At 40.4% G+C, this 18,693-nt stretch overlaps 1 protein-coding gene across 16 annotated transcripts in view; it reads left to right on the top strand.

Moving 5' to 3' along the window:
- Window positions 1-18,693, top strand: part of SYNE1 (spectrin repeat containing nuclear envelope protein 1) — a 465,519-nt gene that overhangs the window by 206,374 nt on the left and 240,452 nt on the right. For all 16 annotated transcript variants that reach the window (XM_059176745.1, XM_059176748.1, XM_059176749.1 and 13 more), the window contains 10 exons: window positions 1,425-1,575; window positions 1,821-1,979; window positions 3,610-3,792; window positions 6,535-6,636; window positions 8,953-9,156; window positions 10,165-10,372; window positions 11,184-11,296; window positions 12,895-13,100; window positions 14,713-14,868; window positions 17,980-18,271. In XM_059176745.1, coding sequence (XP_059032728.1) covers window positions 1,425-1,575; window positions 1,821-1,979; window positions 3,610-3,792; window positions 6,535-6,636; window positions 8,953-9,156; window positions 10,165-10,372; window positions 11,184-11,296; window positions 12,895-13,100; window positions 14,713-14,868; window positions 17,980-18,271 — 1,774 coding nt within the window. The remainder of the gene's footprint in view (window positions 1-1,424; window positions 1,576-1,820; window positions 1,980-3,609; window positions 3,793-6,534; window positions 6,637-8,952; window positions 9,157-10,164; window positions 10,373-11,183; window positions 11,297-12,894; window positions 13,101-14,712; window positions 14,869-17,979; window positions 18,272-18,693) is intronic.

Below are 18,693 nucleotides of genomic sequence, written 5' to 3' on the forward strand. Positions count from 1 at the left end.
ATTTGCATATAGTAAAATTCATCCTGTTTAGTGTATGCCCTTAAACTGTATGAGTTTAATGCACATCTAGTTAATGAGTACACACACATAGTTAATGAGTAACTATTACATCTAGTTAATGAGTACATACACATAGTTAATGAGTACACACATGTAGTTAATGAGTAACTATTACAACTATCAAATCTCATATAATCATTCCACCTCCTGAAAAAACATCATCTCATTGTAGTCAGCCCCTCCCCCGCTCCTAGCCCCTGGCAACCTTTGATAAGTTTTCTGTCTCTGTAGTATTGTCTTTTCGGAATCACATACAAATGGATTTTTTCCAGCTTGTATATTATAAATAAAGCATCTATAAATGTTCAGTTTTTTGTGTATACATAAGTTTTTACTGCATTTGGGTAAACAACTTCTTTTACTCAACACACTAGACATTGTTATGTAGTCAAATTGTATTTATAGTCAAATTGTATTCCATTTAATAGGCATACTGCAGTTTATTCATTCACCAGTTGATAGATATTCGAGTTCTTTCCAGTTTGGATGACGATAAAAAGAAGCACCTATAAACATTCATGTTCCATTTTTCATGTGTACATAGTTTTTATGACACACTGTAGATTATTAATGTGAGCTTCTAAAAATTTAACAATGTTGTAAAAATTTACCCCATGTTATTGAACATTCTCTTAAATTGTGATTTGTTAGAGATTGTACAGTATTCAGTTATAAGAAGGTATCAGAGTTTATTCAATTATTAGCCTATTTTTTTTAACATTTGGGCTATTTCTATTTTTTTCCTCCTATTATAAATATTGGTGTAAGGAGTATAATTTTACATAAATCTTGTGCACATCTTTTTCTTTGGAAAAATTCTTATGTGTGGAATTGCTTGTGCCCACGGACATTTTATGCTTATAAACAGAAACCATCTTCTTTGTTTGACAGTTTCAGGGGATTCATATTCAATGAAAATTTGTGTCATTGAAAATGGGAAAAAAATCCTCGTGTGTATTTTACTTATTTAGCAGCGGTTTTTTGTTTGTTGGTTTGGTTTGTTTGTTTTGCTTCCCCTTAATATATACCATTATGATGTAGTTAAATAGTGAAAAAATTGAAAAGCAAAAATTTGTTGACATCTACATAAGTTTTAGTTGTCAAGAACATATATTTTTTCTTGTCACTGAGGTCACAGATTTTGTTTTAATGTGTGCATTCTTTTCTCTTGGAGAGCAATTTGGATGCTAGAGTTAAGTTGACTTGACGGCACTCTTCATCTCAGTAGGTAGAAATATGGCTGCCTCTTGATTCCAGCATCCATCTAAGAATAAATTTACATAGTTACATATCAGGTCCAGTCATAGGGAGCACTTACCTTTCATACATGATAATAAATGATACCTTTTCTTTAATTACTATAGCCAGGGTCAGTGCTGTGGACTTATTGACTTAATGAGGGAATATCAGAACTTGAAGTCGGCTGTATCTAAAGTCCTAGAAAATGCCAGCAATGTGATTGCAACCAGAAATACTATAAAAGATCAGGAAGATCTTAGATGGGCTTTATCCAAGGTAATAATTCAAAATGTATTTATTTTAGTAGACTGCTTAGTAGATCTGATTTTCACATATAATTTTTTTTTTTAGGAATACCGATATCCTAGGATTCTAGCAATCCAAAAAAATGTATAGTTCATTAATATCACTGGTTTCTGCATAAGGTCAACCATGAAGTACATTTCTTAGAGGCAAATGGTATTGAATGACTGACTTATCACTGATTATTTTATTAATTAAGGAAACATTTATGTCCACAGCATGAAACCGTCAAGAACGAAATGTGTAATAAACAGAAAGAATTGGATAATTTTACCAGTAAAGGAAAACAGTTGTTATCCGAGCTGAAAAAAATTCACAGTAGTGATTTCATCTTGGTGAAAACAGACATGGAGAGCACTGTGGACAGATGGCTGGATGTAAGATAATCCACCTGAATTGTATGAACAGTTTACATAGTCACATTTGTCAGTCACTATTTTTGGGTAAAGGATTATTTAAGGATGTGAATTCCATTTTTAGCTTTTTGAAATTTTTTTTTTAAAGATTTTATTTATTTGAGAGAGAGAACCAGCACAATCAGGGGGAGAGGGAGAAGCAGACTCCCAGCTGAGTGGGGCTTGATCCCAGGACTCTGGGATCATGACCTGAGCCAAAGGCAGACGCTTAACTGAAGGCAGATGCTTAACCGACTGAGCCGCCAAGGTGTTCCTCATTTTTAACTTTTAATGCTAATGTGCAAAATTATATTTTGAAGAAAAACAGTATTCACATAAAGTTTAGAATTAATAAAAAAAATGTTGTTTGCTTTATTTTCTTAAAATTTTGTGGCAGATTTTCAGGGGCGCCTGGGTGGCTCAGTCAGTTAAGCATCAGATTCTTGATTTCTGCTCAGGTCATGATCTCAGGGTCCTGTGATCACGGCTGGGTTGGGCTCTGCACTGGGCACGGTAGAGCCTGGTTAAGACTCTCTCTTCCCCACGCCTTCCTCCTTCACCTCTTAAAACAAAACAAAGCAAAACAAAACAAAAACTTAGTGGCAGATTTTCTCAAATTTCACTTGGTAGCTTCAATTACAACAAATTTATAACTCTAAATATTTTTTCCCAAAACTCTAGGATTATGGATAAAAATTAAAGAATAATTTATAAGTATCCTACAGAATATGAAACTATAATGTGTAATAATTTGGGGCTATAAGATTATAATTTTGCATTGAAAAACATGAGACTTGTAGTCTACATCCTTGGGTTTTAGTTCTTGCTCTGTCATTTTCTAGCTATGGGACAGAAGAACAAGTCACTCGATCTCTCTGGAGCTCCACATCTCAAGCCATACATATTTTATGTAGCATCCAGCTCAAAAATCCAGTGATTCGGTTGCCCTCCTATTAACCTGCGCTCTATTACTGGAGGTTAAGTTACATAAACTGAATTACTAAAGTTAGACATTGATAATTATGTACTGTAATCTAATAATCTGGGGACTGCAGAAAACCTTACCCGCTTCCACTTTTAAAAGAACATTCTTATTACAGGAAGACTATTAAATACTAACGCTTTACTTTAAACCTACAAAGTTGGTTGATATCTTATGTATTTATTTATTCTATAAATATATTCAGGTCTAATTAATGTCCATTTTTATGTTTTTATGTTTCAGCCTTACAAATAAAAAGTGCTTGCCGTGTTACTTTTAAAAATAAACCCAACACTCCCCTTGGTGGGTGTCTGTCCTATACAACTCAACTTCAGAGTATGTTACAGTTGACTCCAATAGACCTGCTCTTAATTTCCCAATTTACAAATGAAAATCAAATGTCTCAGAAATTTGGTCTCTTCTCCCAATGACAGAAACAATTTAGTAGCGGTTAGCATTTGCTTGAGTCAAATGCACTAATTCCCTTACAAATTTTTGTAAAACATCGTTTTCCAGTGAGAATATAATTTTTTGATTAAGGCAGCATCAACATTGTTAGTACTTGGGTGGGGAAAGAAACACCTTAAAGCCCCAGATGAATAATGGTGTGGCTTCTGTTTTCCATCCCAGATGTCAGAGAAAATTGAGGAGAACATGGATAGGCTGAGGGTAAGCCTGACCATTTGGGCTGATGTACTTTCAAGTAAAGAGGAAATTGATGGATGGTCCAATAGTTCCGTTCCACAGTTGGCCGAAAGCATCAGCCACCTGAATAACAGCGTCAGAGCAGAAGAAGTCCTTAAGGAATTTGAGGTAAACTGACTATGTCTACTTTTGTGAGCTGGTGAGCTCATTAACCAGAATATGAGAAAGTTGTATCCTTTTTGTTAGAATTCTTTCTTTCAGAGACACATATGTATGCTACCGAAGTCTTAACTATCTTTGGCTATTTACCTGAGAGTTGAATAGGCAATGGTTAAGACTTATTCCTCCCATTTTTATCACTTCTTAGTTGGGGCTCTGTACTTAAAATATTAGTAGAAAAGTGAAAGTCCATAAAATCTGTATTCTTCCCACTTTCCATTCAGCTAAGACTATTACGCCTTCCTACTGTAAAACCATGTTGAAGTTGTTTGTCATTTAGTAATATTTAGAGGCATTTGGGTTTTGTTTTTTTTTTTCACTCAAACAAAATGTTTACTGAGTACTTACCATGTGCCAAACACTTAACCTTAGGTGCTAGGTTCTTCTACTTCCTCTTCGGAAATGGGAGAAAACTGGAGACCAGAGTGTGACAGGTTTCCCCAGAAACTGGCCTTTTAAAGTTCTTGTCATCAGGTTATTTTAAACTTTTTATTTCCATTTCTTGCATTCATTTATTTATTCATTCATCAGATTCTTAATAAGCACCTAAAGTATGCCAGGCACTGTGGTAGACCCTGAGAATAACCGGTAAGACAGATAAAGTCCCTGTACTTGTGGCATTTATTTTATTTACATTTGCACTCTGTATGCAAAATGTGCCGTCGTAGTTAGGCTGGGATGAAAAATGAAGTGGATACGAGGAAACGGTGACAGGAGATAACTTGTTTCATAAAGCATATAATCACTACTCTCCACGAGGGCACAGATTAGTCACCACTGCATGCCCGGGTGTTCAGGACTGTGCCCAGCACTCAAATGGAACAAGACAGATACGTGACTGCAAGACACGTATCAAGACCGATTTCAGACTGCAGTCTGAAAAAATGTAGGGGAATCAACTCTATGCCTGCATTATCTACCTTTGATCCAAAAAACTTTCTAGAGATTTTTAAATCAAATGCCTATTTCTTTTTTTTTTTTTTTTTTAAGATTTTATTACTTATTTGACAGAGAGAGATCACAAGTAGGCAGAGAGGCAGGCAGAGAGAGAGGGGAAAGCAGGCTCCCTGCTGAGCAGAGAGCCCAATGCGGGACTCAATCCCAGGACCATGAGATCATGACCTGAGCCGAAGGCAGAGGCTTAACCTACTGAGCCACCCAGGCACCCCCAAAAGCCTATTTCTAAGGGCAAACAGAAGTCGAGGAAATTAACCAGACTGAAAATGCAATCAGGAGGGGGATACTGCGGTCTCTTAAGTTCTCTTTGATGTTAAATTAACATTACAACTCAGAACAGCAGTACCTGCCAGAATAGGGCTCCTACCAGCTCTCAAAAGTCAATTATTCAATTTTAAAGACATTTGCAAGCCAGTGTTAAACATAGCCATTATTGAAAATTAACTGACAATTAAATGATATTAAAAATCAAGCTAATAGTTACTTAAAACTTACCATTTTCAATTTCTACTCTACATACAGCTATTATCTAGGCTCTTGAGCTGTAGGTATCCACTTGATCTGCACGGTGGGAATGTAAAGGCTCTGGGTCACAGCAGTGCTTTCCACCCTGTGGGTGGTGACATCATGTGTAGCTCAGAATGCTGGTCAATGCTGCAAGGCAGGGTCTTTTTTTTTTTGGGGGGGGAACTGGTTGGTTAATTGGCACACACTGCCCACCTACTGCTGATCTTTGGGATCCAGAAAGCCAGTGAGCATCAACCCCACATTCACGTCTAGGTTTAGTCACTCACAGAGGTGGGTTTCTTTATGGTACTGACCACCTGTGTGGTACAGCAATCAGTAACACGAGCGGACCGGATTCGGCCCAGGGCCTGACTGTGCATTGCTGCTGCAACTCAAAAATAAAGCATGTACATGTGTATGTGTAAACCTTCAGTTGTTCAGCCGCTCCTGGAGGAAGCCAGGGGCACTGGCACTTAGTTCATCACATCTCACCGGGTAAGTAAATCACTTTCTGGAATGAGGCTCAAGACCTTTGTTAGTGTCCATCAAGAACCAAAATGCTGTATTTAAGTTGAGAGGGATGCTTTATCAAGTGGTGCTTTGTGGCCCCAAATAAATAATGAAGTTTACAAGCATCTAATTAGTTCAGTAATGATTCTTTGTTCTACTTTTCTTTGTTTTGTGTTAGTGTTGGTGAAATCAATCAATCAATAGCCCCCCCAAAAAAATTTTAAAAAGGTTTTTATTTACAATAAAAATATCTTAAATTTTTATTTGAAACATTTCTGATGTATTACGCTAGCCTACAGTAATGAGGCATTCCTAATGTGTATTTGCTTTGAAATGCTTCCTCAGAAGTGCAATGCTGCCATGGTAGCCAGTGATATTAATGCTAATGTATAAATGACGGTTACTGAAAATCCCCACTGACTCAAGACTTTTTTAGTTAGTGTTTAATTTTTTCCAGGAGCTTCCCCCCCCCCCCCCCCGCCCAATAAAGGACAGTGGGAAGAAAGTTCCACACACTCCCTCGTGTTCGAAGTAAAAGTTAATGATGACATTTTTCCACATGCATAAATAATGAGTCCTCAGAAAATCAGAGATTTTTTTTTTTTTTTTTAACTCTGGCTTAAAGTTGGGTTAACTCTTGGAGTTATTAAGTGCCAAATGTAATATGTCCAGGTTTGCACAAGTTGTGCTTTTTCTCTTTGTCTTTTATTTTGGCAGACTGAAGTTAAAAACAAAGCCTTGAGACTGGAAGAACTTCACTGCAAAGTTAATGATCTTAAAGAATTAACTAAAAATCCAGAAACTCCACCAGATCTTCAGGTAAGTACTCGGGTTTGTAATAAGTACTACATACTAGACTCTATCTCAAATATAATCTCTAATATAACTGACATATAACAACAATAAATAAATGTTATGTATTATATATAATACCTATGCATATATTCTCATTATTATTATCATCATCATTTTAAGCAATCATGTGGATCTTACCATATAGTGGGTTAAAACATTAACATCTTTAGAACTCCTTGTGCTAGTATTAGTAGCAGATTTCTAAGACAAGTATAATAAGATTAGTTCTCCTTTTCCTTACTAAATTTTGGAAGTATTATCATCCAGCTTGCCTCACGGACCGTTTTCTGTCTGTACCAGAACAGAAAGCACATTTATGAATACTGGTATTTTTCTAATTCATTTAGTCGGTGATCGGGTTTGGCAAAATCACTGTTGCAAACCTCATTCGAGGACTCGCGGATGGCACAGACCCACGGGGCACACGGGGCAGGCAGGCTAGACCCGCTCTGACCAGCAAGCCTGGACTACGTTGGGGGAGCTCTGGGAACGACCAGTGCGGGGGTGCTCTTTGGGCAGCTAGCACCTCAAGCTCCAAGCTTAGTGTCCGCTGCCTTACTTTAAGCCGTGCATTTCTTGCTGCCCTCATGGGTTTTCTCTACCTTTTCCTTCTTCCTGTTGGGCCTTTGTCCTTCACTCCCTCTTGCTAACCCCTGTATCTTGCATGTTTATACATTCTCTCTGACCTGAGACTGTGCATCTGTCACTTAGTATCATCGGTGGATGATACACACACACCAGAATGTTAGAATTTCACTTGAAGCAAGAAGAAGCAAAGGGTGTTAATCATCCAGGAAACGAGAAAGGAGTGCTTGTGCCTGTCGCCTGTGTCATGGATACAAATGGGCAACAGGTGGCCTCTCGCAGAGTAAAGATGGCAGCAGGGTTTGGGGAGAGAGCTACTGTTGTACTGTGACTCTCATAACCCCCTGTCCCTCACACGGACTCAATGAAGAGGTGTTGGGGCACCTGTTCCTTACCTCACAATCAGGAGAAGAGTTTCAGTGGTACCTTCTGGAGAGAATGACGTGCCCCTGCAGCTGGTGGACCCTGGAGTCTCCTCTCTGACTCCCCTGAGAGACTTTATGGGTGAAAGATGGGCTGACTCACTGTTGATGCTTTTGCCAAAAGAATTGATTGTTTTGGGTGGCGTGCATCTTAGAATCATCTGGTATGAATGCCAGAGTGGGCCCCTGGCCCAGAAGTGAATTATCAGAGGAAAGACAAGGAGAAGGCATCGGTGTTGGGTATCTCAGGTTCTCTAGGAAGGCTTTCTGGAGGGGAATGAGTCTCAGCAGCGAGAAGCAGAGCTGCCTACAGGCTGTGGAAGGAGAAACAGGAGAGCACTGCTGGCATGCCGGCAATGCCAGTGGGAGGTCCCTCGAGGTGAAGGGAGTCTCAGAAAACCCCATAATCTAAGGCCTGTGACAGGAGAGAATGTGAAATGTCACCAGGCCTAAGGAGCACAGATAACAGCTCATAATAGTTCTCAAAAATTTCAGAGCCCCTCCCCCACCTCCTGCTGGTCCAGGCCTTTACGGGTCAGAAGCTATAGGATGTGTGGGAATAGAAATAAAGTAAAGAAAGACAAAGAGGCACTTGGCTCTTTTCTTCATATGGGCTTCCTTTTTGTAGCAGATCTGAGCTGGGGATAAGAAAAAAGCCTTACCTTTAAGTTCAGAGTTTTGATTATTAAATGGGCCTAGATGTTTTAATTGTGGAATTGAAACCATTTTGCAATTTATCATGATTTTATAAGTCCTTTTGTTATCTGCAGGGCCAGAGAAGTCAGGAGCCCTCCCAAAACAAATCTTTTAGGAGGAGAGAAGAAGCAGCCTCACTAAACACATTAAAGTGGGAGGCAGAAATAAAATCGCTTTATGATAAAATCTTGCGGTGGTGTTTGTTCAAAGTAGTGGTTACATCAGGGGATAAAATGTGTGCGTGTTTCCCAGGAAGAAGTAAAAGCAGGGTTTTGGTAACCACCGTGGTAACTGCGTAGGTTGAACTCTGCTTTTGAAAACCGATCTTACGTATTCCTTGGATCTCCACCGAACTGCCGCTCTAGCATCCAGGGTCAACTGCCACTGTTTCCACGTTCCTGTCACTTACAGTGTTTGACCACTTGTACACACTGATTTCCCTTCTTAGAAGAGTTGAATTAGCATCCCAGGTTAGGCTTATGTGCTTTTTACAATCAAGCTGCACACGAACAGATTTCCCACAGAAAGAATGTTCTGGTCTTCACAGATTTTTAATGAAATCTTACTTTATGTTTAGTTTATAGAAGCAGACCTCAGGCAGAAACTGGAGCATGCCAAAGAAATCACTGAAGAAGCCAAAGGAACCTTGAAAGATTTCACTGCTCAGAGTACCCAGGTGGAGAAATGTATTAATGACATGACGAGCTGGCTAGCAAAAGTAGAGGAATTGCTGATGAACTGTGCCCAGACTAAGACATGGGAAGGGCTGAGAAAAGTAAAGGTGGGTAATCACCTATCATCAAGCCTGCACACCTCCAATGGTAATATTGTTTCTCCTGTTTTGTGGTGACTGGAATAAAAATATAACCTTTGCTCTCAGTTATACCTGTATTAGCAGCAGCCCAACTAATTCACGATGTTGGATACAGCAAGTAAGTTGTGTTTGGAGAAATGAAGGCAGGTAGTAAGAAGTTGAAGATGAATAATCTAGAAATAGAAAGCACGCGTCATTGTAGGACCTGCTCATAAGCTGTGCTTGTTAGTATCTTTTTCAGTAAATGGGTAAAGCCAATAGAAGACTGTTTGAATTTCCATGATTTTTCAAATTTGAATGCCAAATAGTTTTTCATTTCTTAATTTTTATTGGTTGGTATGACTGCTTTTATCTAGGGAAGAATATTAAAAAAAAAAAAAAAAAAAAGTTGAGAGATAGCATTCTACTTCCATGTCCTCTATCCATAAAGATAATGTTCCTGATCGACTGTCAAGCTTGGGAGTTGAGTGTTCAACATATGTGATCTGTTCTCTTTAGCATTTTTCTTACTGTACTTAAGAATAAGGACATATTTTTTAGAAGTACTGGTACTTTTTTGGTGTGGCTTGTGACCCTGAAACAAAGCCTTACTGGCCCATCAAAAAATGTGAACTTGGGTTGTGACTCCGCTGATAGTTTCTAGTCACCTGACTAAATCCAAGGTTATGGGTTGGCATCTCTGAGAACCTATTCTATTTTCTCGGAATCCTAGACTGTAATCCACATCCTAGTACCTTTCAACAACCATTTGCAGTTGGTCCCAAGGAGAGCTGGGCAAAATTCTGCAAGTCAACAGATCTATCACGAACACTTTAAAAAAAAAGAAAGAAAGAAAAGAAAAGAAAAAAGAAAATCCCACAACAATGTGTACCTTACTAAGTAGATTTCAACAGCATCAGTTTCCAGAAAGTGCCATGGTGGAGTAGAGGGGATATTTCCCTTGAATATCCTTCATGGCTTTCTTCCATTGTGTAGGAGATACAAAAGGAACTTCAAAGTCAGCAAAGCAACATCAGCTCGACCCAAGAAAATCTCAACAGTTTGTGCCGCAAATACCATTCCGTTGAGTTGGAGAGCCTGGGCAGTGCTCTGACGGGACTCATAAAGAACCATGAAGCTGTGAGCCAGTTGTGCTCCAAGACACAGGCCAGCCTGCAGGATTCTCTGGAGAACCACTTCAGTGGTGAGCTCTGACGGGGCTTAGCATGAATCGTTTGTTTACCAGAAAGAATACAAACCAAATGCTGCCTAGAAACTGCCAGCACTAGTTGGAAAAAACTTTCCAGAAGATCCTTTAAATTCATTTGTGTGTCGAGATTTGAGCACTGTAAGTGCTGTGCTCAGGCTCTCGCCATAAGCTGAGTTCTTCCTGTTTCTCTCCAAGAAAGTAGGAATCCACCATTTTGAGGATTCCAAATTTCATCTGGATTTTCTGCATGTAGCTCAGTTGTGTGGAAAATTACTTCCACTGCTGTGATGAAGTAACACAGTGAACTTGGAAATTAGGAGAGGCCATGAAATAGCAGTAGCCATATAGCTTAGGAAATTGCCAGTCATATGTCCCTGATTGGGCTCTGTGCCTCTGCCGTAATGACAATGCCGAATGATGTTCTAAGTCCGCTGGGCTGGAAGAGGAGATGGCTCCTTCCTTTGCCATAAAAATGGCCCGAGCCTTTCTCCCTTCACTGTCTTCCATATTCATTCAATTATCTTTCTTTACCAAGAGGAAGACAGTGGGAAATCAGGTATTTCAGGAACACAAATTTCTTTTCAGTCTTTCCCCTGAGGTAATTTCTCAGTCCTGCCATGAACAGTCATGTTGTAGTCTATTCTACATTATTTTGATTTTATTTCTGAAATATTTTGTATGGCAAGATGCAGTGAGCTGAAGGGCAGAATTAATTCATTGAGCCTAGAGGCTCATTTAATGTTTTGGATGTATTTCTCATTTTTGTTCCCTTTTTTTTTTTTTTCACGTTTGTTACGTTCGAAAGAGTCTATGCAGGAATTCCAAGAGTGGTTTTCTGGAATAAAGGCAGCAGCAAAGGCATCATCTGATCGAACTGGCGATAGCAAAGTTCTAGAGGCAAAGCTCCATGATCTTCAGGTATGGAAGCTGGCAGTGCGCCATCGTCTTCTCTGAGCTGCACTCCCGGGCCTTGCGGTCAGACCTAAATCATCTCTTTCCACAGATCTTCTTATTTTATTCGAACTTTTCTTCTTCCCTAACAGAACAAGGTTTTTTGAGTCATTAGGAGTTTAGCAATATGAAAAGTAAGTTGAGAGAATAAGTCAGAGCGACAGAATTCTAGATTCTGTTCTTTTCTCTTTTAGCAAATTGAACATGTTTTGGAGTTTATTCAAAACTAAACCTCATTTTAATTTTTCTGGCAGTAAATACATAAATAATTCCATCTATTTCATATCACTATTGTGGAGGAGGGTTGTTTTGTTTTTAAGATCTTTTTTATTTATTTGAGAGAGTGAGAGAGAGAGAGCATGAGCAGTGGAAAAAGCAGGGTTTCTCCTGAGCAGAGAGAGTCAGATGCATGGTCATTCCCAGGGCCCTGGGATCATGACCTGAGCCTAAGTCAAATAGTGAATGGATTTAGCCACCTGGTGCCTCATATTGTGGAAGAGTTTTAAAAAGAAGACATGACTTGAGATTTTTAATAACCTATAATCCAATTTAGAGCTAGGGCACACTGAAAGCTAGAGATAATACAGGTTTTACAGGTTTTATTGACTATGAAAAATATATGAATTCAGGAAGGAAAAAACCATTGCGAAGTAGAGTTCAGAAGTGATTGACTCAACTTGAGTTTGGGACAACTTTTCCAAGTAGCTCATCTGAACAAAACACTGAGTTAAGTATTATTTAAAAACATTTTTTTTAGGGGCACCTGGGTGGCTCAGTTGGTTAAGCATCTGCCTTTGGCTCAGGTTATGGTCCTGGAGTCCTGGGATCGAGCCCCGCATCAGGCTCCTTGCTCAGCGGGAAGCCTGCCTCTCCCTCTGCCTGATAAATACATAAATAAAATATTTTAAAATAAAATAAAGTAAATAACTGTTTTAAATGAATGAGGAATATGAGGATCTTTGCAGCCTAATCAGTGAGGACAGTTATGTAGGTAACTCATGAAAAGCCAGAGTAGCAAGATCATTATAAAAAGGAAGTTGGTTTTCCAGGAGGCATGGTGAATTGAAATGTGCAGTTGTCCCCTTTAAGCTTGTGTCCACGCATGTGATCTTTCAAGGAAGAGGTGCACATCAAGAAAAAAAGGGACCTGAGGGGAGGACTTTGTGTGCAAGGTGGACCAGAAAACGGCTTCTCACTACACTTCTCACTACGAGCATCTCTGTAGTGAGAAGGTATCACGTGAACCTGTGAAGAAGTAGAACCTGGGCTGGGCTGGGACAGTGAGAGTAGGTAGAGGCTGAGAGCAAGGCCTGGATGAGGACAACCTCCTTTACAGGCTAGCCTTGTCACAGCTTATTCTTCAGTGGTTCCAGTCCTGGCTGGCATCGTCTTCGGTCATGAGCCTTGAGTCTACCTAGTTGTACCTTCTCACTCTGGCCTAAAGACTTTCTGTCTTCAGGCTCTGAGCTTTTCTATCTCAACTCAGAATTGTGGTCAGTGCTCACATGCTCCAGGGTCCTTGAATAACAGCAAATATTTTCTATTACCTTTATTTCTTGAAACAGAACATTCTGGACTCGATCAGTGACGGACAGAGCAAGCTTGATGCTGTGACTCAAGAAGGACAAACTTTGTACGCACACGTGTCTAAACAAATTGTCAGCAGCATTCAGGAGCAAATTACAAAGGCTAATGAGGAATTCCAGGCATTTCTGAAGCAATGTCTGAGGGACAAGCAGGCTCTTCAAGACTGTGCTTTAGAACTTGGGAGGTAGGTTGTTTTGATAATATCATCGCGTACAGAATACGTTTTCAAAGACTTTGAGACAAGAGCCACTGTAAATAAACAAATAATGTTGGAGAGTACAGATTCATACTAGGATAACACTTAATTGCTTGAACTTTGATGGGACTGTGGCTTTATTTTCTACATAGAAAAAGTAAGGAACCATATTCACTAGTTATTGTAAATGGCCTACATGCATGTGTTTTTGTCTATTTGATTAAAATGACAAAATTAAATTAAATTAAATTTAATTTAAATTAAAACTAAAAGTCTGAGAGGCTTGACACACAGGTTTTAGATTATCCAAGTCCTTTCTTGGCTTCCACTTTTTTTTTTTTTTTGAAGATTTTATTTATTAGAGCGAGACTGCAAGAGAGGGAACCCCAGCAAGAGGACTGAGAAAGGGAGAAGCAGGCTCCCTGCTGAGCAAGGAGCCTGATTCAGGGTTTGATCCCAGGACCCTGAGACCATGACCTGAGCCAAAGGCAGACACTTAACAACCAAGTCACCCAGGCACCCCTTTGCTTCCACTTCTGTTGGGTTTGAGTAATGACAGAAAACACTGGCCTAATTTCTATGAATGGAGATTCCAATCAGAAAGCTATGTTAACAGGGATGAATATAAAATTAGAAGGAAAAAAAAGTAGGGGGGTGAAGATGTCAGTATAATCAAAATACCTTTCTGGTCACAGAGTAATTTATTCTTGTCCAGCTTTCTTAGAAAACTTATGTTGTTTTCAAAACTTCTAGTCCGTGTGCTCTTTATGCCTATTCAAATCTCCATAAGATACAAAGACATAGAGATGACTTTCCCTTCCTTTTCTGGGCTTCCACTGCTGTCCTAAACCCATTGGTCCCAATTCAGAGTCCTTGTTGTAAGATACAAAGTCAAGTGCACATTGACATGGGAATGCAGTCTTGCTGATAACTACCAGCTGATTACCAGGAAATCAATTTAAGATAGGATCTCAAAAGAAAGAGTGAAATAAGCCAAGCAGAGAGAGTCAAATATCACATGGTTTCGCTTATTTGTGGAGCATAAGGAATAACACGGAGGACATTAGGAGATGGAGAGGAGAAGGGAGTTGGGGGAAATTGGAGGGGAAGATGAACCATGAGAGACTGTGTACTCTGAGAAACAAACTGAGGGTTTTGGAGGGGTAGAGGGTGGGAGGTTGGGTGAGCCTGGTGGTGGGTATTATGGAGGGCACGTATTGCATGGAGTATTGGGTGTGGTGCATAAACAATGAATTCTGGAACACTGAAAAGAAATTTAAAAAATAAATAAAAATTAAAAATATATACATGCATACATGCATACCCACCCAGGTGGGAATCAATAAAGTTTTTGTTTGTGTTAAAAAAAAAAACAAAAGTGTACACAGCTTAAATAAAAAAAAAGGAGAGAAAGTTCCATGATTTTTCATTTTGTTACTGAAGTAAGTGGTAATATGGATGGGCTTATTGTTGAGTTTTCTTCCATACTTGGGAAATTCATGAGATTTTAATGGCCATAGACACCATGACCTCAGATACTAGACGTTACTTATCATAATGAGTGCAGAAGAATTTCTACAAAGTATTTTCTTTTCTGTAGCTTTGAGGATCAGCATAGAAAACTGAACTTATGGATCCATGAGATGAATGAAAGGTTAAGTACAGAAAACTTAGGAGAGAGTAAGCAGCACATTCCTGAGAAGAAGAATGAAGTCCATAAAGTTGAGCTGTTTCTAGGAGAGCTACTGGCTGCAAGGTATGGTGTTGCAATGGAGCAGGTCTTTCCCTACTAACAAGTGTTTTTTGTCTGGTTGGTTGGTTATTGGGTTTGGTTGTTAATTGGTTGGTTGGTTGGTTGGCTGCTTGGTTAATTAGTGGCGGTTGTGTATGTTTCTGCCCCTTATTGTCTAGAATACAGATGATTGTGCAGTGTTCTCTACAGCAGAGCGGTATTCTAGAGAGAACATAGGGATGGCAGTGTGGATCTATCTGCATCTGCCTCCCTTTGCTCAACAAATTGGACAGGCCACCCATTTCCTGAACTTCTTGATATTAGCCTGTAAGCATTACACTGCTAAGGAGTACCATACTTTTTTCTCAGGTTGTTAGGATTGAAGGTCCTTATAAAGGCACGCTACACTTATAGAAATAAGGCTGTGGAACCCATTTCCATATATTCTTCACGCACTTCAACATCTACTTCCATTTTTTTCTTAAATGTATGTGTCAGAGTGAGAGATAATGAGAGAACAAAGCGGTGGGAACGGCAGGCTCCCTGCACGTCCAGCCTGGCGCTGGACTCGATCCCAGGATCCCGGGATCATGACTGAGCTGAAGGCAGGCGCTTAACTGACAGAGCCACCCAGGCGCCCCTCTAGTTCCATTTTCTTTCTTTCTTTCTTTTTTAAGATTTTTATTTATTTATTTGACAGACAGAGATCATAAGTAGGCAGAGAGAAGGGAAGGGAAGCAGGCTCCCCGCTGAGCAGAGAGCCCGATGTGGGGCTCGATCCCAGGACCCTGAGATCATGACCTGAGCCAAAGGCAGAGGCTTTAACCCACTGAGCCACCCCACCCTCATCCTAACAATGTCCTTAATAAAGCAAAAGGTATGGTCCTTAAGTCTGACTATCCTGGAGGTTCCTCTTCTCCGCGGTATTTGTCTCTTCATTGTTTCCCGACTAAGCCAACATTTGTGGCTCCTGGCCCAGGCAGAGTCATCTGGACTGTGCTTTTAACTCCACCAGCCTTGGGGATTTGATCCCTAAATTCATAATCCAACTGGCATTATCAGTTGCTTTTTTGTTACCTGGGTACAGCTAGACCCAAAACTTCTGATCTATCCTCTTCAAAGCAGATTCACTCGTCTGTGAAGCAGCAGAGGCCAGCACCCAGCCTGCTTGACCAAACACATCAGGAGCACCGATCAGTTCCAGTCTAATTCTGATCATATTCGTTCCTTATTTCTGCTGAGTCATCTTTTGGGTCAAACATGCCTAGTACGCCTTGCCTTAAAAAACAAACATTCAAACAAATACACAAACATGACCCATAATGACAGCTCTTATTGGTGTTTGAGTTTAATGAGGGTTACAAAATTTTGCTGGAATGCTCTGGTTGCATCGCTGTGAGCCCTTCCCATGGGGTAAACTCTTTGTTGACTCTATATATGCCAGCCCCGGACAGTGAGTTCCTCAAGGCCAGGGACCTTTAGGTCTTCATCACTGTTACAGTCGCAGTGTCTGATATCGTGCCAGAAAAAGAACATATTTGCTGAATTAATAAGATGACAGTATCATTTTAACTATATAGCTTTCTGAAAATGACACTGCATTTTATTGCTTTTTAAATCTTAACTCAGGTCTGGATACAATGTAGCATGACCAGACCTACTTCTCTCTTCCAAACTTCTAAAATGACTTTACACAGTCTTCTGGAATATTCTTCTGTGATATTCCAGGATTGAAGGATAAGAGTCCTTCAGTGTGCTTGCTGCCAGGCTCTTTGTAACTGGTTACTTCTCCAGAGAATCTTAACGTACTCTGATGCTTCCCAGCTTCTCCAGGTGAGTTACCTCTCACGTGTGGGCCGCTTGATCCTCCTAGCCCTCTGGACTTTCCATCAGAATATTTCAAGTACTCAACTATTTGGGGGATGCCTTTTTTTACAGTACCCCAGATTTGAGAATTATTGAACTTTTATCATCCATTAAGCTGTCCTTCTTGTAGTAACAAGTGATGCACATTGTCCTGATTTATTTAACTGACATCATTGCTTAAGCCAAGTTCTTGTCTTACCAGATTATAAGAAAGGCAAGTTAGAGTGGGTGCAATATTATATGAACAATAAACCTCCCAGAGGGCCCCAGGATGCTATATCCTTGGTAGCTGATCAAAAAAAAAAAAAAAAAAAAAAAAAAAAAAAATGACAGACCTTGCAGGAGATAAAGTTTGTGTTCTTTTTCTACTGCTCACAAGAGTTCATGTTCACATATCTGTACTCTCTCTTCTGGTATCCTGGGAAGTTCCCGACACACAAGCTGAACTCTGTCAAACAAGATGAAGCCAGTCCAGCCACACAGGGCTGCACTTTCCCTGCACCTAATTAACATAACTCCAAACTGAGATGAGCCAAGTACGCAAGAAACAGCAAGGAAACCCATCAGCACTCATATAATAGCCTTTTGATACGAACTGGTTTTTTGCACTTTATCTTCCTGTGTTGGGTCCTGGGGATACGAGATGAATGTGATAACCCTGGTTTCTAGAAGTTGAAAGCCTGTGGATTGAGACAGACAGGGTGTTTGAGGAGATAGAATAAGACAGGGGCAGAGGGCACACAGGGGAGGAGCCCTATACTCTCCTTCTCTTGGGGTATCAGGGAGGTAATGCCTGTCTAGGCTTTGAAGAGCCAACTGGGAAGGCAGCAAGGGAGAATCACTGTGTTTTCCCCAAAGAGGAATCCCCACATATACCCCAAAGAGCAGAGAGTTTGGGGACATTTCAGGATTAGAGCATTCAGTCAGAACAGAGATGTTAGAGATGAGGCTGGAGAAGCAGTCTTGGGCCATTTTCTGCAATGAATTCCTCATAATACAGCGGCCAGGATCTAAGCACAGCATAGATGGAGTGAAATTCCCTGATGTATACGGACTGCATTCACAGACGTATAGAGAAGGCAGAGCCAGCCCTGTGAGAGTCCCCGGCATCTTCATTTCAAAGGCATGTCAGCTATGAGCTCTTGTCTGGCGACTTCTCCAGGATCAACAATCACTCCTCACTCTGCTGCGTTCTAGAATGTCAGAATTCAATTTCTTTCTTTCTTTCTTTCTTTTTTTTTTTTTTTTTTTTTTTACTGTTTTCTTTAGAGAATCTCTGGATAAGCTTTCCCAGAGAGGGCAGCTTCTCAGTGAAGAAGGCCACGGCGCTGGAAAGGAAGGACGCCTGTGCTCCCAGCTCCTCACAAACTACCAGAACTTACTCAGAACGACCAAGGAGAGACTGCGGAGCTGCCAGATGGCCCTGCAGGAGCACGAGGCCTTGGAGGAAGCCCTGCAGAGCATGTGGTCCTGGGTGAAGGGCATTCAGGACAGACTGGCCACGGCAGAGAGCACCGTTGGGAGCAAAGACACCCTGGAAAAGCGGCTGCTACAGATACAGGTAAGCAGGGACCAGCCACATACTGACAAGTTGTGAAGATCCGTTTGCTGAATTCACATATGTTCGAACTGGGTCCCCGTTGCTCTGTGAGCCTCTAAGTGAAGATTTGAGGACACGATGGAGAAAAGGTGATGTTGGCAAAAGGGATCATGGAGGGAGCCTGTTTCCCCTTTGTTTCAATAGCTTTAAGATAATTTTTAATGTCACTTAGTAAGTATTCAGCAAACGTGGAACCAAGCACCGTGCAAGTTGTTGGAAACATCAAGGTGAAAATGACTGCTGGTTTTCTAGGTGTTCCCAGTCCAGAGGGAGAGACTAACCTGTAAACTGTAACTTGCAGTACCCATGTAGTCAGGGGTCATGGCTGAAGCAGACGAGGGTATCCTCCGAACACAGGGAGGCCACCAGCCCAGGCTGCAGTC

Source organism: Mustela lutreola, chromosome 6 (genome assembly GCF_030435805.1).
Source record: "Mustela lutreola isolate mMusLut2 chromosome 6, mMusLut2.pri, whole genome shotgun sequence".
In the NCBI taxonomy this organism is placed as follows: domain Eukaryota; kingdom Metazoa; phylum Chordata; class Mammalia; order Carnivora; family Mustelidae; genus Mustela; species Mustela lutreola.